Source organism: Pipistrellus kuhlii, unplaced genomic scaffold (genome assembly GCF_014108245.1).
Source record: "Pipistrellus kuhlii isolate mPipKuh1 unplaced genomic scaffold, mPipKuh1.p scaffold_m20_p_16, whole genome shotgun sequence".
Classification (NCBI taxonomy): Eukaryota; Metazoa; Chordata; class Mammalia; order Chiroptera; family Vespertilionidae; genus Pipistrellus; species Pipistrellus kuhlii.
In genome coordinates, this window is record NW_023425471.1 from 8,763,087 (window position 1) to 8,788,993 (window position 25,907).

General features: G+C 39.1%; 1 protein-coding gene and 1 pseudogene across 1 annotated transcript; one reads left to right on the plus strand and one right to left on the minus strand.

Annotated features, from left to right (window-relative positions):
• Nucleotides 1-4,263: 4,263 nt before the first annotated feature.
• Nucleotides 4,264-6,186, plus strand: DDX53 (DEAD-box helicase 53). The gene has a single exon (XM_036440081.1). It carries the CDS (start codon nt 4,264-4,266, stop codon nt 6,184-6,186), a length of 1,923 nt encoding a protein of 640 aa, XP_036295974.1.
• Nucleotides 6,187-7,852: 1,666 nt separating this feature from the next.
• Nucleotides 7,853-14,663, minus strand: LOC118720155 (annotated as a pseudogene).
• Between the last annotated feature and the right edge of the window lie 11,244 nt (nt 14,664-25,907).

The window sequence follows — 25,907 nt, forward strand, 5'->3', positions numbered from 1 at the left end:
AAGTTCTTTCCCCATTATACCAAGTTCCCCAGTGATTCAGTTGTCTCATCCCAATTGCTTTCCTTGTAATATGTGTTCCTCTGTTATTCAACAAAAAAGTCCCTCCTGGAACTCACTAGTGATTTCCTTCTTCCAAATTCAGTATTCTACTTACCAGGCCTTCTCAACATGCTCTTTACCCTTATTTCATGTTATAACACTTTCTTCTGATTCTATTAAGGATTTGTTGTTTCTGCACTTGGTTCTTGGTCCTTCTCATTATCTAATTATATGAATCCGTTAATTCTGTAAGCTATTCTTCAACTTGTCTTTTGCTATTCTACTTCTTGGGAAGAATATTCATTCTCAGTTCCAACTACAGCTTCTATGCTGATTATGTTCATATCTCTCCCCTTATCTCCTCATCTGAACTACAGTCCCAAATCTCCAGTCCTACTTAACATTTCCATTTGCACCACACCACAAACTGGAAATGTCTGAAACTAAACACTTCTTGCCTTCTCAATGACTTCTAGTCCAATTGTTTTGTAAAATGGCTCTAAGATTCTTTGCTTCAATAACTTTTTTAATTTATAAATTTAAGTTATCTCTGACTTAACATTTCTTTTATTCCATCTCTATAATTAGGCACCAAATCCAGCATGTTTTCCCCTACAAACAGGAGTGGAGAGGAGTGCGAAAGGCCTTGGAGCTGATTAGACTTGTATTTAAATTTAGCTAACTTATTTACCACTAGCACTGGGGCTGGGAGGTCCCTCAGCCTGGAAAACACTATCGGAAAACACATTCACCTTACTATTCAATAACAGTAACAAAATTATAGTTATGAAGTAGCAAGGAAAATAATTTTATGGTTGGAGGTCACCACAACATGAGGAACTATATTAAAGGGTCACAGCATTAGAAAGGTTGAGAACCACTGCCCTATAAGATATATCAGCAAAAATATTCTTCTAAGATATGTCTGAGATTATACTGCCTATGGTTTCTTCTAGGATATTTATGGTTTTGCAACTTACATTTAAGTCTTTTATTCACTTTGAATTTATTCTTATGTATATAGTAGGACTAAGAACACGTTCATTGCTACTTGGCTCCCTCATCTTCCTAGCTGTTACTTTCTCTGAATTACCACTTCCACAGTGTACAAATCTCTCAGTCTAATGTACTTAAAATACCACAAACACAGACCCCATCCTATACTTTCCTGCATCCTGCTTTCTTCCTATGGACTTGCTTCCTTAATTAATACCAACAGTGTCATTTGACTTCTTCACTCTAAGCTCACTCTCTTTCTTTGGCAAATTTAAATGCAATTTATTTGATTGTCTTTATGGTTCCTGGCAGTTCCCTTTTCCTTTCCCCTGATTTAGACTATCTTTCTCCATTTCTGCTTTTCTCCATAATCTGGATCATTTATCCTAGTCCTCCAGTGCTGGAAGCCAATTCTAGTGTGTCAGCAGGGCTGAATCATCTGGGATGGCTGAAAGGCATTTCCCCAAACCTGAAAAGGATGATTGCTTGCAGCCAGACAGCTCAGGACATCTTAATTTACATGTTGTTGCCTCCTACTGGCCAAATACCTGAACAGCCATGGGCAAATTCTCCCAATCTGACAAGGGGTTCTGTATCTAACTCTACCCTTTGATGTGTATATCTCCATCTTGCCTTAGGACAAATCAAGTTAATAAAAAGCAAGGGGTCCTGAGACAAGGAGAACTTAGTTCCTTTAGCTAAGTCTTTCTCTGACTCCCTAATAAGCCTTTCAAAATTATGTTTCATTGCTGGGCTCTAATTTATGCACAGCCCCTTCTCCAGATTGATGAACCCTTCTAGAAGTCAGAACAAGACCACCAGCATTACTCCAGGCTGCCTTCATCTGTTTCCCAAGGTGACATTGGTTTCTTCCCCTGAAACTTTAACATCATCTTATCTCTAATTTCAGACATAGGTCTTTGCCTCTACTCTCCAGCCTCCCAGACTTCACTTGAGCCCTTCTTGTCTGCCATCATCATTAATATCTAATAACATGCTGAATTTTATGTAATTGCAAATGTGCTAGATGAGTACTTATAAAGCCTTTGATTTTGCTTACCAGTAATATTTCAAAACCTCATCTGGCTACTGGTATTTGTTTTACTTTTTCTGTTCTAGTAAACATCTTTTAAAACCATTTAAAAGCCTCATTTCATGTTAAAAAGGACATTTTTCAAAAATAGAAGAGCACCATGTTAGAATAAAATAATTTAAGTTGAATACATTTATATTTAGTTTTTAAAAACGTTTTATTATCTTTATCCCTGTTCTTTTCATTTTGGTGTAGACTAGAGGAAACTCTCAGAGAAATTCTTAGACAGGCATTTGGGAACATCCATAATTGTCTCTATATAGTAACTAGAGAGAGTTTCTATTGTATAACATGGGTAATTGGGACTTAAAGAGTTCCTACTATAAACCAAGTAGTGTAACTGTGAGTTTGTGTCTGTGTGTAACCCAAGTGTAATCATGAGAAATTACATCAGGCATACCTAATTTAAAGGATATTATACAAAATACCTGACCATTACTACTCAAAACTGACAAGGCTATGAAAAATAAGGAAAGGCTGAAAAACTGTCACAAATCATGCATGACAAGTAAATGCAATGCGATGTCCAAGACTGGATCCTGAAACATAAAAAATATATTAACATAAAACTGGTGGTATAAGATCTGGAGGTTAGCTAATATTAACACACCGGTGTGTGTTTCTTGTATTTGACAAATGTACCGTAGTAGTGTGAGATAAGATTGGAGGACAAAAACTGGTTCAAGAGAATATGGGAACCTATTGCATAATCTATGTAACTTTTTGATAAGTCTAAAATTATTCCACACAAAATGTTTAATTAAAATATTGAAAAGAGGTTATACTGGCAAATTTCTTTGGAAACTTTGGCATAAATAACACCCAATTGAGTTTCTCAATTCCTGTAATTATCAGAGTTTTCTGAGATACCTAATATGTGTTGTAACTATAATATAAGAGATATAGGATGCTATATTTACCAACATTTTTGGTCAGCTACCTATTCTTTCTTTAGAAAGTGGCTTTCCAGAAAAATGCTGACATGGAGAAAGGTTTTTCCCAGTGTTTGAAAGACTTTTACACGATATCTGATCGGGTTCAAATTTTAATAAGCAACTTTTGATGAAGAGAGAAAAATGTCATGAATGTGTAACTGGAAAAAGACTAAAACTAGAAGATACAATGATGAATAAGAGAATCAGCATTAATGTTGTATTAATGGGCTGCTGTAATTGACCATAGGATGACTATAAGTGATAAATATATAGCCTACTTTTAGTTAAATGGAGAAATAAAAAATCAATCATATAAGTACAGGATGAGGAAGAATGGACTCAAATGCCCATCATCTTCTGGTGAGGGGCTTTGTGTCTTGATTTCATAGGTAGAATGAGTACAACTGTCATGCTTAGTAATTAATACGTATAAAGTTAAGGCCTTTTCTACAGTTTTGTTTAGTTCTATGGGCCATATCACAAAAGCTCCTCAATGAATCATTTCCAAAGAAGAAGAAACAGGAGGATGTGCATCTTGGAAACCATGACATATCAAGAAATATTTTAGAAAACTAGGAATTTAACCCTGATGAACAAAAACCTTAAGGGGATTTGACAATGGTCCTTACATATACAAGGATACAAGGAGAATCAAACCTATTCTGTGTAACTTCAACTTTTGCTGAAGAGAGAAAAATGCCATGAACATGTAACTATCAAAAGGAGGAGGACTTAAGAAAACAAACAAATCCACTATTTTTCCTCCTATGGAAATAATTGATTTCAAAAAAAGCACAATTATGTGGATAAGTTCATGGCTTGCTGCAAATCTGCTCCCAAACTGAGCCAGAATTAGCAAGAAATGAACAATGGAGGCACCTATGACACCAATGTAGCAGGAACACCCATTCTCAAGGTCCTATAAAGGCCTATAAGCTCAACCTTTGAGAGTGAGTGTCACTTTAAATTTTGTTTCAGAAATACCTGCTTTCCTTGCCCTAGTCCAAGGCCTCTGATTGGTCAGGTCATCAAAGCCCTCTGTGACATCACATTAAATGCTCCCCTAGGCAACGGCTATATAACTAAATATCTACCAGTCAGTATGGTCTGTTGCTCCAGAGCCTGGAGCGAAAGAGACCTCGGGCCACATTTCCCAACTGGAGGTAGGCAATAAGTCTGTTCTAATTCTACGATGTAGAAATGGCCTGGGCCCCAAAGCAGAAGTGGGCAGAGCCGAGTCTAAGGGATCCCAGGGCTGGCAGGGCCTACAGAGATGTCAGGGGAGGAAGAGGTGGCAGAAACGGCAGAGGCCAGGGCTGGGGCAGCTCCTCCAGCCGCCTGGAGCCTAGGGCTCCTGGCCCCCGAAGCCCTCCTCTTGTTTTTATGATAAAAAACAGTCTGATTGGCGCAGTTATCGGTCATGGAGGATCAAAAATAAGAGACATTCAGAGTATGACAAACACGAAAATACAGATCAAACCAGTACAGGGTAATTCCGAAGCTGAGGTAAACATTTTTGGCAGCAAGGAGATGCAAGAAAAGGCCAAAGAAGTTATAGAAACTATTGTTGAAAAACAAGGAAGAAACTACCAGTATTCTGAACGCATTATTAATAATGCTGCATCACAACCATCTGTTGCAAGAGACTTAACCACAGATAACACTGTTAGAGAAGTACAACCATCGATAGACTGGGATCGAATTAAGGCAAGAGAGAAAGACTGGGAAAAAAGAAGATGGGAAGATTTAGCACCAATCAGAAAAGACTTTTACATAGAATCCAAAGCAACAAGTTCTCTGTCTCAAATGCAGGCAGATATTTGGAGGAAAGAAAATTTCAATATAATTTGTGATGATTTGAAAGATGGCGAACAACGTTCTATCCCTAACCCAACCTTGAAATTTGAAGATGCTTTCCAGAATTATCCTGAATTAATGGAAAACATTCAAAGAGCAGGCCTTCAAAAGCCAATGCCAATCCAATCACAGATGTGGCCAATTGTTCTACAAGGTATAGATCTTGTAGGAGTCTCCCAAACTGGAACAGGTAAAACTTTGTCTTATTTATTGCCCGGCCTTATTCACATCAATTCTCAACTAACACCCAGAGACCAAAGGAAAGGTCCTGGCATGCTAATCCTTACACCAACAAGAGAATTAGCTCTCCAGGTAGGAAATGAATGTTCTAAGTATTTATATAAAAATATGAAAAGTCTTTGCATATATGGTGGTGGAAATAGACAACAACAAATCAAAGACATTGCCAAAGACATAGACGTCGTTATTGCAACTCCCGGGCGCCTGCATGATCTGCAAATGAATAATTATATCAACCTTAGAAGCATAACCTACTTAGTCTTAGATGAAGCTGATAAAATGCTAGATATGGGATTTCAATATCAGATCATGAAGATCTTAATGGATGTGCGCCCAGATCGGCAAACTGTTATGACAAGTGCAACTTGGCCAGATCCCATTCGTCGACTTGCACAGACTTACTTGAAAGAGCCTATGATGGTTTATGTTGGTACTCTGGATCTAGTTGCTGTCAATACAGTGAAGCAAAATATAATTGTTACCACAGAAGCTGAAAAACGATCTCTTATCCAAGAATTCCTACAGAGTCTGTCCCCCAAAGACAAAGTCATCGTGTTTGTCAGTAGAAAACTTGTCGCTGATGACTTATCCAGCGATTTAAGCCTTCAAGGCCTATGTGTACAATCCCTGCATGGAAACAGAGAACAAAGTGAACGTGAGCAAGCATTAGATGACTTTAAAAGTGGAGATGTGAGAATACTAATTTCTACTGATTTAGCAGCCCGGGGCCTTGATGTTGATGATGTCACACATGTATATAATTACGATTTCCCAATAAATATTGAAGAATATGTTCACAGAATAGGGCGTACTGGAAGAGCAGGGAAGACTGGCATGTCCATTACCCTTATGACTAGAAGAGATTGGAAGATTGCTCCTGAATTGATTAAAATTCTGGAAAGATCAAATCAAAGTATTCCAGAAGCTCTTGCAAGAATGGCCCAAAGATACAAGTTAGATGAACAAAAAGGAGACACAGAAAAAAAATCAAAACGATTTCAACAAAAACCCAGGGAGTTTCGTTAAGATCTGCAGTGAAAAGAAATTGTGCCATACTACCAGAAGATTCAAGATATGTTAAAGATATGCAGTGTTCAACATACATATTGGAAAGTATTGGAAACATACTGGTAGTTTGAAGACAACGGACTGTTTAATAATACCACTGAGCTTTCAGTATTGTGTAAGCTCCTTAATAAAGTCAAGTGATTTGAAAATGACAGAGTGAGAGATTCTGTGGGGGGAAAATAGATATTATGCATTGGTTAAAGTTTAGATTCTACTATAGCCTGCCATGTCCATCTGTGTCTTCTCTAAAAGACTTGGTAGTAGATAACAATGGTGCTTTTCTTGCTTTAAAATAGTTGTACTGAATCAAAGCACAGTTTTGATCAAGCTTATCACAGTCAATATATTCTATTTTCACCCAGTGATCAGAGCTACAATAATCCCTAAAAATATCTCCACTGTACTTAGCTAATTATTTTAATTCCTAAGAAAACTAGAGGCCCAGTGCATGAATTTGTGCATGGGTGGGGTCTGGCTGGCCTGCCCCAATCAGGACCATCAGGTTGTGTGGCCAGGGCGTGGGAGGGAGGGACATGGGAAGTTGACTGGCTGGCCTGCTCCTATTTGGGAGGGGGGGGGAGTCAGAGGTGGGGCCAGCTGGGGGGAGGGGTTAGAGGTGGTTGGCTGGTTGGTTTTGCCCCTGATTGGGGTGGGGGGCCAATCGAGGGCAGGGCTGGCTGGGGGAGGGGCCATGGGTGGTTGTCTGGCTGGCCCCGCCCCTTGGTCAAACTCCTGGTCAAACTCCCAGTCAAGGGGACAACTAGCATATTAGTCTTTTATTATATAGGATAACTGCTAAATCTTCTAGAAGATTCCCAAATTCTATTTCCCCCCCAATAGATGTGACTGACAGAACAGAGTGCCTGACTCAATGCAAATCACATTCTTATACAAATTCTGTTACCAACCATTGGTAAAAAATGTTGGGATCTTGCCTTTGGAGGTCTCACTTTCTACACTAGTAAATTCGGGTGGTTGTATTAAATAATGTCGGGGTCCCTTTCACCTCTAAATTCTATGATATTATAACCAAATTACATACCCCAGCCTTATATTAACACTTACTTTTCTAATCTATGGAAGAGTACATCCTGTGTAACAAATTGAAAAATGAACCCCCTTTTTATAACCAGAATAGTGCATTCTACTTTTTAAAAAATATATTTTATTGATTTTTTATAGAGAAGAAGGGGGAAGAATAGAGAGTGAGAAACATCAATCAGCTGCCTCCTGCACGCCCCCCACTGAGGATGTGCCTGCAACCAAGGTACATGCCCTTGACCGTAATTGAACCTGGGACCCTTCAGTCATCGGGTTGATGCTCTATCTACTGAGCCAAACTGATTAGGGCAGTAGTAGGTAAACCGTGATTCGTGAGCCACATTTTTTTCTTTGGCCCCTTGAGTGTTCTAACACCACGTCATCAAAATAGGCTTGCCCAGGCTGAAAATGGACTTCTACACATGGGCCACAATATTTCAATCGCACTATACATATACGTCTGCACGTGGTATTTTGTGGAAGAGCCTCACTCAAGGGGCCTAAAAGCCGCATGTGGCTCGCGAGCCACAGTTTGCCGACCACTGGGTTAGGAATCTGCTTTTGTTTTTTTTGTTTTGTTTTGTTTTTTAGCATGCTTTATTCACTTTATTTTTCTTGTATGAAATTATGTGGTGGCCACAGCTGGAGCCTAGGTCCTCTGCACAGAAACTCTGGTGTGGGTCTTTACGAGATGGCCAGTGAGTACCTGATAAGGAGACTTGGTGAACAGTCTCTTTCCAGAGATCTGGGGTGAGATATTGTAGGTCTTACAGGTGGCATCAAAGGTGGCCTTGGCGAAGTTGCCCACAGTGGCAGTGCAGCCCCTGGCCAAGGTATAGCTATAGTCAATAGTGGCCATCAGCAGCAGATTCTTGGGCACAGGGGCAGAAACAATGCCAGGGGGCAGGGATGGAATGCATGAGTAGAGCTATAACAGCCAGTCACCTTGTGAGGAAGAGTGTGGGGGCTTGCTTTTTCTGTTTCCCCAGTAGCCTCGCTGCACAGGGACAATAGGGAGCTTGGCCAAGATGATGGCTCCATGGATGGCAGTGGCTACTTCCTTTGAGCACTTAACACCCAGACCAACATGTCCATTGTAGTCCCCAATGGCAACACATATCTTGAACCAGGTCATCTGGCCAGCATCTGTCTGCTTTTGCATGGGCATACACTTCAAAACCTCATCCTTGAGGGATGCCCTCAAGAAAAAGTCAATGATCTCAGATTCCTTGATGGGCAAAGAGAATATATAGATTTCCACTAGGGACTTAATCTTCATGTCCTTGACCAGGGGCTCACCTTGGGAATTCACTCATCCTGGGCCTTGCCTGCTTGAGCTCCACCGACTCAGCCCCAACCCAAACCTCAGCAGCCAGAGATCTGGCCCTGATGCAGCTGCCAAATCCTCCACTGAAGCCCTTGTAGACTCCTATTACAGCACCCCCGCTTCCCCCCGTGACTCCAGCCCTTCACATCACTGGTGTCATCTGCCATTTGGTGTTTTCTTTTAAAAGAAGCACATTCTGCTTTTTTATTGACTTTTTTGTGATGTGACTCACAAGTTGTCCGTTTTCTTTTCATCAGATTTTATTTTTCAATTTGTCTTGAAAAGGTCAAAACCACATACATACTTCAGGGGAGAAAAACGTGAAAGAAAAATATATCTAATCTACTGGGAAAACAGTAAAAGATAACCAAATGATGCTTTTGCCATAGAAACCAATTTCAGTAAAACTCCTAATTTAAAATTCTATCTCTTATGTCTTTAGATGCAATTTGCATCTTCTCACATTGCAAGAAAAAATACAACGATGCTAAGTTTTAAATTTATGTTTTTGAGAACATTCGAATTAGTAAAGTCTTAACATTTCTGGCAAAACAACAACAAAAAAATTAATGCAACAATCTTTTTTTCTCTAGCATGCCTCAGCTGTGACCACAACAACTAAGTCAGAAATTAATTAAATAAAGAGTGAAACACTCTAAGTATAGGTGTTGGAGGTTTAAATTCTGGCTTTAAATGTTCTTTATATAGCCACAACATCCACATAATAAAAGATTAACATGCTAATTTATTGTACCTTCACCTACCAGCCAATCAGCAGTGAGTATGATGGGTTAATTTGCATATGCAGGTGCCCAGGGGGCAAGACACAGGCGGGCCTCTCAGCAGCATGGGAAGGCAGAAAGGCGGCTCCTGCCAAGAGTGAAGGTGGTGCCAGCAGCCAGGGGAAGGCAGGCCCATTCTTGCAGGAATCTTCATGCATCAAGCCTATATTCTCTTAAAAAAATAATAATAATGGTTAACATTTTTGAGTGTCTGCTATATACCAGGTGCTTTATCTTATAACCTAGAATCTTAATCAAAAACCCCACTTGTGCTAAGACTGGTTTGGCTCAGTGGATAGAGCGTTGGCCTTCGGACTAAAAGGTCTAGGGTTCGATTCCGGTCAGGGGTATGTACCTTGGTTATGGACACATTCCCCAGTGGGGGGTGGGGGGTGTGCAGGGGGCAGCTGATCGATGTCTCTCTCTCATCGATGTTTCTAACTCTCTGTCCCTCTACCTTCCTCTCTGTAAAAAAATCAATGAAATACATTTTTTTAAAAAACAAAACTACTTGTAAAATAATCTTATCCACAGTTTTCAGAGGATGAAACAAGGTCACAGGAACTAACTCGCTTATGGTGCAAGACAATACGCCTGTCTTGAGGTTGCCCACATGTTCGGATTTAGTGAAACAGAGAGGTATGTGCAAATTTACTCCACAGCAAAGCAATCCATAGCCAAACCCATGTCAAAAGCTCAAATGGCCTGTTACTGTTCACTCAGAGCAGAAATGATGAATGTTTAGCAAATCGGAGTATATGTTACTTGCTAGAATCCCTCCGAGGGGAGGGGCAATCCTATATTTGTTAGAAAAAAATGTAACAATTAAACCACTTGAGATAGGAAGTGAGGTTCCTCAGTCATGTTCAAGAAACAACAAAATTGCCACTCCATGTCTATGAGTAAAAACAAGAGAGAAACATACACTTCTTCTTTAAAAGGGGCAGAAAAGAACCACTGTATGGGGCTAAAGTAGAACAGTGGCTCTTAACCTGGGGAACTTTTTGCCCCATCCCTCCAGATGTCTAACAATATATGGAGGCAGTATTCATTTTTTCAACTACAGAGGGTGGAAGTGATATGGCAAGATACTACTGGCACCTACTAGGTAGAGATCAAGGGTATTGCTAAACAGACAACATACAACAAAGAATGATTTGGTCCCAAATATCAATATGGCTGAGATAGAGAATGCATGAGAGAGCAGAATCAAACAAAACTAAGTGCATCATAACCAAGAAAGGACTTCAAAGAGAAAAAAAAGTAGAGAATTTTAAAATTATGTCTTGTGGGTTATGTAGAATGAAGTCCTATACCCTTCCTATCCTTGATTTAGTCTATATCAGTGGTTCACCACCAGGGCCAATTTTACCAGTGTCTGGAGGCAGATTGGGTTGTCACAACTTGGGGAAGGGGTGTTGGCATATCCTTGGAAGGGTCCCATGGTGCTGCTAAACACCCCAGAATGTACAGGGTAACCCCTGAAAACTAAGAATGATGTGGCCCAAATGTTATCAGAGCCACACCTTGCAATAGATGAAGCACAACACACTCTGTCCCCAAATTCTATTGCAGACAAACCAAGAAGGAAGTTCAGGAACAAAAACAAAAAGGATATTTATTTTTCATATCCTCTACTATATCAAACCCTCCACCAACTTTCCTATCTATTACAAGTTTCTGAATTAATTTTGCCTTGTAAGGGATATTTGGCAATATCTGTAGCCATTTTTGGTTGTTCTACTAAGACAGCAGGATTGCTACTGGCATCCAGCAGTGGGTTGAAGTCAGGGATAAAGATAATACACAGGACAGCACCCTACAAGAATGGATTTTTCAGCCTAAAACATCTATGTCATTGAGGTCAAGAAACTGGTTTACAAAGTTTTCGTAAGTGAATTGCTTTTTATTTTATTTTTTAAATATGTTTTTACTAGAAGCCCAGTGCACGAAATTCATGTACTTGGGGCAGTCCCTCAGCCAGGCCTGTGCCCTCTCGCTGTCCAGGAGCCCTCAGGGTATGTTTGACTGAAGGCTTAGGCTCATTCTGTGGGCCATCCTTAGTGCTTCCAAGGAGGTGGAAGAGGCTCCTGTCACCGCTGCTACACTCACCAGCTGAGCACTGCTCCCCATGTGGGAGCACACTGACCACTAGGGGGCAGCTCCTGTGTCTGCCCCTTGGTGGCCAGTGTGCATCATAGTGACCGGTTGTTTCGCTGTTCAATCGATTTGCATATTACCCTTTTATTATATAGGATTGATTTCAGAGAGGAAGAAAGAGAAACATCAATGATGAAAGAGAATCATTGATCTGCTGCCTCCTGCATGCCCCCTGTTAGGAATTGAGCCCGCAATCCAGGCATGTGCCCTTGACCAGAATCAAACCCAGGACCTTCAGTCCCCAAGCTGATAGTCTATCCACTGAACCAAACCAGCTAGGGTGCGTGAATTGCTTTTTAGAGACTCAAACAAATACTGAGTTCTGCATCCAAGTTGGAACAATGTGACAAGATGGCACTGAATACGGTTTTTCACAGATGATAAAATATGAGGATTCAGCTGACCTTAGAATTATTCCTATAAAATGCTTAGTATGGTGATTCACATTCAGTAGGTACTCAGCAAAAATTAGTTCCCTTCTATCCTGCCTCTCCCAGTGCATAATGCTTGGTCACATATCTGGAGGTTGTGACATAGTTTCCCCTACTTGGAATGCCCTTTATCCTTCCTCTCTGCCTGGCCAACCAGATTTATCGTTCTGGGTCCAGTCAAAGTACCACATCTTCCCTAAGAACCCATCTGCTCTCCTCCATTTCAAAACTTCTATAGCTCTCATTATCTACCAATAATATTGGCATCTGCAGTATACTAGCTTGCATTCCTACAGAGACCATTTTGAAAAATTCAAATTAATTGAGAAATTGCACTATCAAATATTTCAATACATTATAAAATATCTGACAGCTAAAACAGTTTTATTCTGCATGGCTGACCAATCATAAGAGAATGTTCCTGTGCTAAATCTGCTTAAGAACCAATATACAATAAAAATAGAAATTTTAAATCAATGAATAAAGGAAAGTCTATTCCAAATCAAGTATAAGAATTTAAAAATACATAATACATATATACACACACATCAGGACAATTGTTCATAAAACTGATATTTAAAAATAAAAGAACTTAAAGCTCATATAGGAAAATAATTTCTGATATAAAAGTGGAAACAAATTTAAACATAGAAGCAACCACAGAAAAATTAAAGGTAAATATTAATAGGCTTAATAATGTAAAAATGAAATATCAAAAACATCATAAAAGGCAAAGGAAACATCAGTTGATATTGTTAAACAAAACAAATGATGTTGGAATACTGTTGAAGATTATGATTCTAGTTTTGCTTAAAAGCACTCACATAACTACATATACTCATTCATGTTTATCAGTGTATTGGGACAAATTTGATATGACACACAATAACATTAATAATGACTGTCTCTGGGGAGTGAGATTGGATAAAACAATCAATTATGTTGCTCTCTTACTTTGTAAATGATATTTGATGCATGAATACCAGATATGGTATGTTATCAACACTAAGTTTAGATATGAATATTTTATCTTTGTCAAAAAAAAAATAGCAGAACCTCACAGAAATCTACTTTTGTGCAGAAATGAAATTTGTGGATTATTTTTTTTTGTTTTAGTTACAAAATTTAAATTGTTTTCTTATTTTAGGATGAATCAAATAATTGCATGAAAAAGTAAAAAGAGAAAGACAATCACTTGTACAGATTATATTATGAATTCTGAACATATTAATAAATAGCTTCTGATGCCATAAATAAATGAGCACGGGTGGATGGGAGAGAGGAGGAAATGATGATTTGTTGTTTGTGCTATGGAACCCAGCTGAAGGAGCATTATATTTTAATTTCTTTATTGATTAAGTTATTACATATATGTCGTTATCCCCCAATTACCCCCCATCCCTGAAGGAGCATTTTAATCTCATTTTTCAGATCAGGAAACAAATGCTCAGAGAGGTTTCATAGGTATCCCAAGTTCAAATAGTAGGTAAATAGTGGAGCTGATGAGTTCATTGCTGAAAATTATAAATGCAGTAAAGAAGCAGGGGAGAGTATACCAAAACATAGGAGAAATGAGGAAGACATGATTAGGGAAAGCATATGTATACCTCATTTTGTGCCAAAAATGTACCCTGCACAGGTATATTCATAGTAGGCAATGTTTTTCCAACTCTTACCCCCGGCCTTAAGTGTCCGTAGTTCTCTAGCACTGCAGCAGCTGGCATCATAAACTGAAAATTTAAAATAACAGAATTGCAATGGCTAGAGTTGCTCAGTTAGTTGAAATATTATCCAGTACACTGAAAGGTTACTGGTTTGATTCCCAATCAGGGCAAATGCCCAGGTTGCAGGTTTGAACCCCTAACTGGGTGTGTAAAAGAGGCACTGATCAATGTTTCTCACATGTATGTATCTCTCTCCTTCCCTCTCTCTCTAAAGTAAAATAAAATAAATAAAATGACAGAACTACAATTATTGATTAATACAGTCAGGCATTTTAGAGCCCTTTTAAAAGATTAGCCTAAAAAATATGGTCAAATATCTCTTCAGTTGGGCTTTTAGTAAACGATGAACCACAACAACAGCAAAAGAAAAGTAAAAAATGATATGAAGAAAGACTGCAGTAAAGCCTTATATTATTAGTAGGGAGGAAAGATGGGAATATTTTGGGAATGCAAGAAAAGCAAAAGAACCAGCCAGTGTAACAAGTCATAAATTCAGTAATCCATTTATAACCTCTAATGTCCAAATTCCTGGGAATAAACTTATGAAGTACCAACTTAGCAATATTTGGGATGGCAGGCACTGGTGGTTTACCAACAAATCAGCCACCCCACCACCTTCCTCCCATGCCCCTTCTATTTGCTGGCATAACTCATTTTATATTATTATAGTTGAAAAGGCCAGAAATTCACTTTCACAGCTTCCCTTGCAGCTACCAGGTATGTGACTGAAACATGGCCTATAGGACTGACAAAATTCTGCTTGGAAACTTTGAAGAAAGACCTTCCTTCCTTAAAAACAGAGGCCTGTGAGGATACCTTCTTCTTCCTGCTTTTGCATATAGTTGTGTGAAGACATGAGGTTGTGACAGTCATTGATAAAACCTGGGAAAATACGTCTGAAGAAGAATACCAACATGCTAAGCATGACCAAATGTCCATTTGTGAAGCACCTGGATACCAATGGCATCATTGTGCTGTTGAATTGAATCCTATGTGGCAACTATGGAGGTCTGACACTCAGACCTCCATTCAAGAAATAGCTTGCTGCCTTAACCGATTTGGCTCAGTGGATAGAGTCTTGGCCTTTGGACTCAAGGGTCCCAGGTTCAATTCCAGTTAAGGGCATATACATTGGTTGCGGGCACATCCCCAGTAATCCCCAGTAGGAAGTGTGCAGGAGGCACCTGATCGATGATTCTCTTTCATCGATGTTTCTAACTCTCTATTCCTCTCCCTCTCTGTAAAACAAACAAACAAAAAATCAATAAAATATATTTCTTAAAAAATAAAGAGCTTGCTGGTCAGTTGCAAGGAGTAAAATGAGCTGACAGTCCCCAGCTTCAAGCAGTCCATAGTAGTATCTGAGTGGAGGCAAAGCTCCCCTAGGAAGTGCCAGCCAGTAACTAAAAACAGTGGAGCACTAGGGCCTGTTCATTTCTGCCTAACATGGGGCTCCTCTGTGGGCCATGTTTTTGGTGGAGCTCCCTATTAAGCTGGCTGTGGGTTTCTCAGAGCATCTCAGCAGTCCTAGGCTCCCCCTCCTCCTCCATTTTCTTCCTTTCCCCACCCCTTTCACAAACACGAGCCATGGTCCAAATTCTCTGACTACTCCCCATCCTTTTCCTCTATCTTTCATAGGTGCTGACATCCAATAAATGTTGGACCCAAGGAATATATCCAGAAATTCCCTACCTCTGGAATGTGTATTATATGAAATAATAAGTGTCTTTATTGTTTCAGTCAGTTGATTTTCAAGCCTTTTTCATCTCATAGTACACATAAATGAATTACTAAAATTCTGTGGTATGCCAAATATATATATATATTTTTTTTCAAATAAGCCTTTTTCTTCTATTTATTTTTAATTTTTTTGTTTAAAGTATTACACGTAGTAGTACATATATCTCTTTTTTAATGGTTTAAAATATATATATATATATATATATGTATATATATATATATATATATATATATATATATACTTTATTGATTTTTTTACAGAGAGAAAGGAAGAGGGATAGAAAGCCAGAAACATTGATTAGAGAGAAACATCGACCAGCTGCCTCCTGCATATCCCCCACTGGGGATGTACCCGCAACCAATATATGTGTCCTTGACCGGAATTGAACCCGGGACGCCTCATCCGTAGGTCAATGCTCTATCCACTTAGCCAAACCTATTTCAGCCATATATTTCCTTTTTTCCCCCATTAACTTTCCCCCAGCTTCCCTTACCCCTTGTTGCATGCATTCGTTCCCCCCCCCCCCGTGTCTTGTGTCCATTGGTGTTCTTATATGCATGCATACAAGTCCTTCAGCTAATCTCTTCCCCCCTCTCCCCAACACTCCCCAGCCTTCCTGCTATAATTTGACAGTCTATTTTTTTTTTATGATCCGACAAAAAATAGGCATCATTTTTGGTTCATTCACACCAGATGGCTGTTGTCACTTTTTAATTTTATACTCTAAGGAAAAAGAGGTCAGTGCCCCTGACTAAATAAGTATTGCATGTTTAAAAAATTCTTGCAGCACACTGGTTGAAAAATGACTGATCTAAGTCATTATTCGCTGAATATTGTATTACCAGCAGCCCAAAGCATCTTAACTGGTAACTTGGAAAAACAGGCATGCAGTACCTTGCTTTGAGGCAGTACATTTTTCATTATTGAGAAGAGGCTCCAATGAGGTGTACTGTAGGATGAGGGTTGACTATAACAAGCAAATTAAGTTCTTCTCCTAGATGTTTATTTAATGAGGACACTAAAAAAGCAGAATTCTATAGGGAATTGCTGTAATTTTATAACAAATTGGAAGCATATGAAACAAGCCCCGTTTTTGAAAACTCAGCAGCAATTAGAGGAAGAAGCAGAAGGAGAAACCAGCAGAGTAGAAAACTTGAAGACACCTAATATTAAGGTCATCTGAAACAATAACTTTAACAGCATTCACACTCTGCTGCACCTGGAGTACATCACTGGCTCTGACAGGTTTGAAATGTAGCCGGCCAGGGAATTTTTTACAATCAACAACAGAGAGGGCTCAGGGTGAATGATTTTACCTAATGGAGATACATAGTCAAAAGCATTGGGAATCTTCTCTTGAACACAAGGAATTAAAAAAAAAAAAAAAAAAAAAAAAAAAAAAGACTTTCCACACAGAAGGGGAATAAGGAAAGAGAAACCAATGGACCATCTTTGTTTTTCCACCTGAGCTTGAAACTCCAATTTAAAAAAAAGCAGAGAGGCCCTAACAGATTTGGCTCACTAGAGCATCGGCCTGCGGACTCAAGGGTCCCAGGTTCAATTCCAATGAAGGGCATGTACCTTCATTGAAGGCACATCCCTAGTGGGGAGTGTGCAAGAGGCAGCTAATCAATGTTTCTAGCTCTCTATCCCTCTCCCTTCCTCTCCTAAAAAAATCAATAAAAATATTTTTATTTTTTAAAATATATTTCATTGATTTTTTTACAGAAAGGAAGAGAGAGGAAAAGAGAGTTAGAAACATCGATGAGAGAGAAACATCAATCAGCTGCCTCCTGCACACCCCCTATTGGGGATGTGACCACAACCAAGGTACTTGCCCTTGACTGGAACTGAACCTGGGACCCTTGAGTCCACAGGACAACACTCTATCCATTGAGCCAAACTGGTTAGGGCTCAATAAAAACATTTTTTAAAAATAAATAAAAATTTAAAAAAGCAGAGGGTATTTTCTAAAAGAAAACTAATAAAGTCAGCAAAATATTCCTCTCCCAAACTTCTTTTCCTATAACCTGAGTGCTCTTCCCTTAATGAAAAATGGCAAGAATTTCTTGGTGTATTCATTGAATAAAAATCTATCATTATTTTGGGGAAATGTTAGGACTGATCTCTCTCCTTATGCTGACTCCTGCTGCTGCTGCAAACTTCTGTTTTATTCTAGGTCCTCCAACAGGGTACAACCTCTGCAGTGGTGTTTTCTCAGCTTAAATAAAATCCATCCAATCATTTAAAGCTTGCAATTTGTGGTGAACTTTCAGTAATAAGTACACTGATGTGTTCTGGGGTCCTAATTAAAATTTCAATTAGAGCCCATTTCTCATATTCAACGAAATCCCTTTGAAGCCGGAACTAATTGGTTTTAGGCTTGTGTCCTGTGAGGACCCATATGTTATTTTACAAAAATGTTTTAATTTTCTTTGGAACCAATAAATGTGGCCTTCTTACATCTCTTCCAGGCATTTATGTTTTGGTGCTGTCTGTGGGCTTTTTAGAGAGCACATGTGCCATCTTTCACAGTGCCTTCCCAGGAAGCGCCATATGACGTTCCATTTTAACTTGACTCCCTCATGGGTAAGAGAATGCGAAATGATGTTTAACTAAAGGGAATAATCATTTTATGCTTCTAGGAAAGAATCTCCTCCTTTTGCCTTCTACCATGTACACACACACACACACACACACACACACACACACACTCTCACACTCACACATGGGTCGTTTTGTTGAGAACATCCAGCCTGCCCACACACTATTTCTTCCAGAGTTCACTCCATCATTCGGAGCTCCAAACACCATGGCCAATATGTAGAGTTAGCTGAATTTAATGTTCCTGTCACTGAGAGATAAAGATCTTTCCTTCTTTTTGGAAGATACTTGTTGTCTTCAGATTCAAGTGCAACATAATGATTAAGAGGCGGAAAAACCTGCACACAAGTCTCATTTTGGCCACTCGCAGTCACTTAATGTGAATTTGGGTAAGTCCTACAAAGGACATAATCTTGGTTTCATTAGCTGTAAAAGATTAATGGTGATTTTAATGTCTTCCTTATGAAGACTAAATTATATACATATAAAGCATCCAGGATAAAATAATATTCATAGTATACTCAATAGGTTTTTAAAAACAGGAGAAGATGGTATGGGGAGATGTGGCTAATTCATCCTAATTGTTACCCTCACAAATAGTAAATGTTAATGTGTTACAAAAGCTTACCAAAAACATCACAGTTTTGTTTGGAGAGGTGTTTCCATGGAGAAGGCACTTGTTGAGAGTCTCCATCTGTGAAAGTGAATATTCTTGAAAACTGTTTCTATCTGTGTGTCTGCCTCATTCTTCCTCCTCCCCAAACTACATTTTTGCTGTTTTTTCATGAACAAGGTAGAAAATGGCTGATTCTACAGCTTTCTAGTTTGTATTACATCCATTCATGGTATCAGTCTAGAGTCAGCTAGACTGTCTCAGCTCCAAGTTTATATCTCTATAAGAGACAATGTGGATCAGCTCTCCACTCATGGCCCAATCAAGTATCCTGAGTGGGAGTGCTGCTGGTATAGGGTTCTATAACAAAAACATAGCTGCTAGGACCTTATCCTTATATTTGAGTGAAGGTAAACTTCAGAGAAAAAGGACCTAAGAGGCTACAGTATTAAACTGTTTTTCTTATAATGAAATATATATATATATATATATATATATATATATATATATATATATGTGTGTGTGTGTGTGTGTGTGTGTATGTATATATATATATATATATATATATATATATATATATATATATATATTTAAAATGTTACATACCTATCAGTTAGTAGCTCTAGTTATCATACAGAAACTATCAAAATTCTTTTCTTTTTGGGCATTTATCTAAAATATGAGCATTTTTATACTATCTAGAGAATCAAGTTACTAGTATATCAATTATTATTTATTTTATCACATATTTTAACTATCCCATTCCTGGAAGAATTCATAACATCATCTGATGAACAACACCAACATCTAATTAATTTTAATAACCATTTTCAAAGGTCAATATTCACAATAATATTTATAACATCATTTTCCAAGCCTATTCTTTAAAAAATCTGAAATTGTTCAATTAATAAAATGTCATGACTAAAATAAGACAACTCAAGGATCCAAGATGTTTGTGGGGTAGGCGGAAGTTACACTTACCTCCTCCCAGGACTAAATCAGAATTACAACCAAATTATAGAACAATCAACCTGAATAAGGAATCAACCTGAATAAGGACTAGCTGAACAGAAGTCTTATAACTAAGGACATACAGAAGAAGACATGTGGAGACTGGTAGGAAGGGTAGGGATAAAAAAGGGCTGCTCTGGTGGTGGTTGAGAATTTGCAGGGATGTCTCAATTGCAAAGATCTCTTCTGAGAAGCTAAGAGTCTTAGACCCATGTCAGGCTCCCCAGCTGGATTTCTAATGGCAGAAAGAGGAGCCCACATAACATCTGACTGTGGAAACCAACAGAGATTCCATCCACTGAGGTGATAGAGGAGTCTACTAGCAACCCAGGCACCCTCTTAAATGGCCAGCACACACAATCTCATTTGTGGGCACCCACCCTGGCCTCTGTGGAGTGATGGTGGCTCAGAGTAGACTGGAGTCAAACAGAGAGAGATTGGGTTGCAAAGTTTAAGGGAGAGGGCTAGGGGAACAGCCACCATTGTTCCTGGGCTGAGTCCTTCTCTTACATTGTCAAAGACGCTATCTTTCCTGAGTTGAACACCCTCCATACTGTGTCTGCCTGGGGATATCTACTGGCCCCATCCTCCCAATTTCTTGTGGCCCAACTTTGCCATGCTTGAGCCCTACCAAGGAATCAGCTTGCTTTAGGGAGCCTCAGCCCACTGCAGTCTTTCTTAAAAGACTCTGAAGAAGGTCCAGGCAGACTCGGACAGGTGTCAGAGATGCACAGGGAGAATGAGTTTTGTAGCTCTTGGGTGAGGGCCATTTGTCCCTCACATGTCCCAACTATCACCACAGTTCATGTGCAGAGCCCTCTGTCCTCACAGCCAAATATTAACCTATTTTACCTAATGAACTTTACTGGCCTCACCCTGATGACTGAGACCCGGCCTCGCCACAAAGTTCCACAGGCCCCATATACAAGAAAACTTCAAAATGGATTAAAGACTTAACTATAAGACTCAAAACCATAAAACTCTTGGAAGAAAGCATAGGCAGTAAAATCTTAGACACTTCTGTTAGCAATATTTCTTCTCATGCATATATTTTCTTGGGCAAGGAAAATCAAAGATAAAATAAACAAATCGGATTGCATCAAACTAAAAAGTGTGTGCACAGCAAAATAAAACATCAACAAAATGAAGACACTTACTCAATAGGAGAAAATATTTGCCATTGATACATCCAATAAGGAGTTAATATGAAAATTTATAAAGAATATATACAACTCAACAACAACAAAAAACAATCCAATTAAAAATTAGGCAGAGGCACTTGATCCAGTGATCTCATTTTTAGGAATATATCCTAAGAAACCAGAAACACCAATCAGAAAGAATATATGCACCCCTATGTTCATAGCAGCACAATTTACCATAGCTAATATCTGGAAACAGCCCAAGTACTCATCAGTAGATAAGTGGGTAAAAAAGCTGTGGTACATTTACACCATGGAATATTATGTATTGGCTGGTAGCTATGACATGCAATGACCTCCAGGGGACACTCAGACTGGTAGTAGCTATGACATGCACTGACCATGAGGGAGCAGACACTCAACACAGAAGCTGCTAAGCTATGGTGACTTGGCAGTGGCGGTTCTCGGGTGATGTGCCCTGTATCCAGAGAGGAGGTAACCTGATTTCAGGATGCATCACCTGAGAACTGCCCTTTCTCAATTCCGGACCTCTCAAGGGATGTTGGAGAGCTGGTTTCAGCCCAATCCTCACAGGCCAGACCAAGGGATCCCACCTAGCGGAGGGACTCTGCTCATTCCGCAGACACCAGGGAGGGACCGTGGGAGGTTGGCTCCAAGGTGTGTCCAGCCTGTTTCACCCAGTCCTGAACCTCCGTCCACTTTCTAATTAATTTCCTTTCAATGTGTACAAATCCATACACTGGGGCATTAGTGCAGCAATAAAAAAGAAGGGTCTCTTACCCTTTAAGACAGCATGGAAGGACCTGGAAAGTATTGTGCTAAGCAAAATAAGCCAGTCAGAGAAAGACCAATATTACATGACCTCACACATATGTGAAATCTCATGAACAAAATAAACTGATGAACAAAATAGAACCATATACATAGATGTATAGAACAGAGTGTCAAATCTTAGAAGGAAAGCAAGGGTAAGTGGTGGGTGGGTAGAAACTAACCAAAGAACATATATGCATATATGCATAGCCCATGGACATAAACAATAGTGTGGTGAGTGCTGGGTGAAGGGACTAAATGGGGAAAAAAGGAGACATCTGTAATACTTTCAACAATAAAAATAAATTTAAAATAATAAAATAAAAGTCAATGATCAAAATAAAATCCTCCTCAATTAAATAAGGGGAACAAAGGACCTGAATAGACACTTCTCCAAAGAGGATATACAAAGAGGATAGACATATGAAAAAAAATGCTCAACATCAATAACCATCAGAGATGCAAATTAAAATGACAATGAGTTATCACCTCACACCTGTCAGAATGGCTGTCATCAACAAATCAACAAACAAGTTCTGGTGAGGATGTAGGGGTGTCGAACTCAATCAGAGAAGGGGCCAAAATCTAAAATCCAGCCTAAATCGCGGGCTGAATGGTTTACTGAACAGTCATAAACTGTCATTGTGATGGAAACGCAGCGGAGTGCAGTGATGACAGTGCGGTGCGGGCCACATTGCAAGGCCTGGTGGGACGGATTTGGCCCGCGGGCCTTGTGTTTGACACATGTGAGGGAGAAAAGGGAACCCTCATGCACTGTTGGTGGGAATGCAGACTAGTGCAGCCACTGTGAAAAACAGTATGGAGGTTCCTCATAATGTTAAAAATGGAATTTTCTTATAACCCAGTGATTCTACTTCTGGGTATATCTGAAGAAACCCAAAATACTAGTTTTAATGAATATGTGCACTCCTGTGTTCATTTCTGCATTATTTACAACAGTCAAGAAATGGAAGTAACCTAAATGGCCATCAGATCGGTGGATAAAAAAAGTGGTAGTAGATATAAACAATGGAATATTACTTGACTATAAAAAATGCAATGTTATCATTTGCAGCAGCATGGATGGACCTAGATGGTATTATGCTAAGGGAAATAAGTCAGGCAGAGAAAGGCAAATACCATATGATTTCACTTATATGTGGAATCTACAGAACAAATTAAGCAAAGCAGAAACAGATTCATAGATAGAGAGAACAGACTGGTGGTTGCCAGAGGAACAAATTAAGCAAAGCAGAAACAGATTCATAGATACAGAGAACAGACTGATGGTTGCCAGAGGAAAGGGGAATTGGGGGACTTGGTGAAAAATGGGAAGTGATTAAGAAATACAAATTGGTAGTCACAAAATAGTCATGAGGATGTAAAGTACAGCACAGAGAATATAGTCAATAATCTACACTAATAAAAGAAAGATGCAAATTGACCATATCTTTATGACACCCACCAGCCAATCAGGAATGAGTATGCAAATTGACCCAACAAAGATGGTGGGTTAATTTGCATACACAGGAGCAGATTGGCCATGGACGTTCCCCTCTGCCCCAGCTGCTCAGGGCCTCTGGGCAGCATGGGAAGGCAGGGCTGGAGCAGAAAGGGGCAGCTCCGAGGCCAGAGCAGAAAAGCGGTGCTGGCAGCCAGGGAAAGGAAGGCCGATTCTCGTATGAATCTTCATGCATCGGGCTTCTAGTATTTACTTATAGTGCCAGATGGGTCCTGGAAATATTGGGAGGACCACTTTTTTTTTTTTATTGATTTTTAACAGAGAGGAAGGGAGAGAGAGAGCTAGAAACGTCGATGAGAGAGAAACATCGACCAGCTGCCTCTTGCACACTTGTGCTCTTGTGAAAAATGTAGCAGAAGCAAGAACACAGAAACTAGCTGGACTTTATAACTTGGCCACAACCAAGGTACATGCCCTTGACTGGAATCAAACCTGGGACCTTTCAGTCTGCAGACCGACGCTCTACCACTGAGCCAAACTGGTTTCAGCTAGGGGGGAACACTTTCTAACATATATGGTTGTCTAACCACCATACTGCGCACTTGAAACTAATGCAAAATAATATAGAATGTAAGCTGCAAATGAAAAATTAAAAAGATAAAAATTAAAAATTAAAATAAATTAAGACAACTCCTATCACTTAAATTCATCTGGCCCCCAAACACTTTTATGCAACATATATGAAATATGGAATTATCATATTTAGAAATTTATATATTAGCACTAAAAATATATATTGATCTTTCTTGTGATTTGGATAAGACAAGTCTATTCTTGGATCTACTTTTCATTTCATCTTAAACCACAAAGAAGTTGATTTAGGGTCATGCTCTCAATACAACATAGATTTTTTTCTTATTTATCACAGATCTAATTCATTATCATATCTTGTTCATTTATTTTTTATGTCTCATCTCAATATATAAGTATGCTCCACTAAGATTTAAGTAGCCCATGTAGAACACTACATAAATATTAATCACATTGGCTGCTTCAGAAAATAACTTAGAGCACAATATTGGATGTGCCAACATATAAATCTTTTTTTACAAAATATCACTTGAGGTCAAAGAACCTTGAAAAGAAGGAAAATAAACTATGTGGTTAAAAGTGTACCAAACCACTGAGGAAATGTTTCAATGGCAAAATTGGCTGGGTTAGAGGAGAAATTTTTCTTGCCAAATATTTTCTTTGCTATCATATTAATAGCTATAACATATATATGGAGCTATTAATATGATAACAAAGAGAACCATATCAGGTATTATGGTAGGACTAGACATTGAAGGGCTTATCCCCCCAGCTTTAGTGAGATATAACTGACAGAGAACAATGTGCAAGTTAAGGCTGTACATGTTGATTTGATAGTTATGTAATGCAAAATGATTACCCCCATAGATAGCTAATACTTCCATCATGTCACAAAATTATTTTTTTTCTGATGAGGACACTTAAGATCTACTCTCTTTGTAACTTTCAAGTATTTAATACATTATTATTAACTATAGTCCCCATGCTCTATATTAGATCCTTAGAACTTATAACTGAAACTTTGTATCTTTTGACCAGCATCTCCCCATTTCTCTCTCCATTTCTCAATCCCAAACCTAAACCCTAGGGGCTCCTAACTCAACCATCATTTTGTGTAAGAAAAAAAAAAAAAAAAAGAAAAGAAAGAAATGGCCAGACCACTGGATTTACATGCTTGGATTGCCAAGGCCACTGATCTGTATCGCTGCAGTCAAGGCCCATTGTTTATTTAGAAACCCAACTGCAGGTTTCCATGGCAAACCACAGTGCTTCCTGAAGCCTCAGACATGACTGGTGGACATACAAGGACCCAATTGAAATGCTTGTGCTCTTGTGCAAAATCTAGCAGAAGCAAGGACACAGCAACTAGCTGGACTTCATAACGTGGCCTTCTTATTGCCTTACTTAGCAGTAGCAAAGTAAGGAAATGTGCATGCAGGAAGCCTCATGTTTAGAGTGATGGCAATACTTCTAAAATTCTCTGGCAAGTATAAACATCCCAATCTGGTAATAGCTGGGCCTTGATTCCTCTGACTCTGGAATGTCCAAAGAAAGCATTCATTATTCTGTCATTAATCCCACCATTTAACCACCTGTACTCCTTGGATATCAGATATGTGGTATAATCTAGATCAGGGGCCTCTGAAGATATTATGACTAAAGAACCATGTTGACACTGATATCCCATTATATTTCCTGCAGTATTGGTAAGAGAAAGCAACATCTATGATGTAGGGCTAGGGTACCTCTTCAGGAACTTAGGCTTTGAAAAGCTCTAACATACAAAATATTTTAAAATAACAGACATCTACATCTAAATTTGGCAAATGTTAATATGTCATATTTATTTTGTTAAGAAATTAAAGAGTAGAGAGTGACAATTCCCCTACCTTATTCTATTTCCCTTCCTTGCAGTCTGGGGATAACTACTTCCTTGAAACCAGTGTGTATCTTTCCCATGTACACTTTATTTATTTGTAGTTCACTGTGTTTATTTTTTTAATTAAATTGTATTGGGGTGACATTAGTCAACATGAGCATACTAGAGGCCCAGTGCATGAAAAATGTGCACTGGGAGGGGGGTGTCCCTCAGCCCAGCCTGCACCTTCTCTGATCTGGGACCCCTCAGATATCCCTCTCACAATCCGGGACTGCTGGCTCCCAAACACTAGTCTGCCTACCTGCCTGATTGCCCTAACTGCTTCTGCCTGCCA

Bases quoted from the DNA above. Each gene is read 5' to 3' on its own strand.
- DDX53 (XM_036440081.1), top strand. From the start codon at position 4,264: ATGGCCTGGGCCCCAAAGCAGAAGTGGGCAGAGCCGAGTCTAAGGGAT.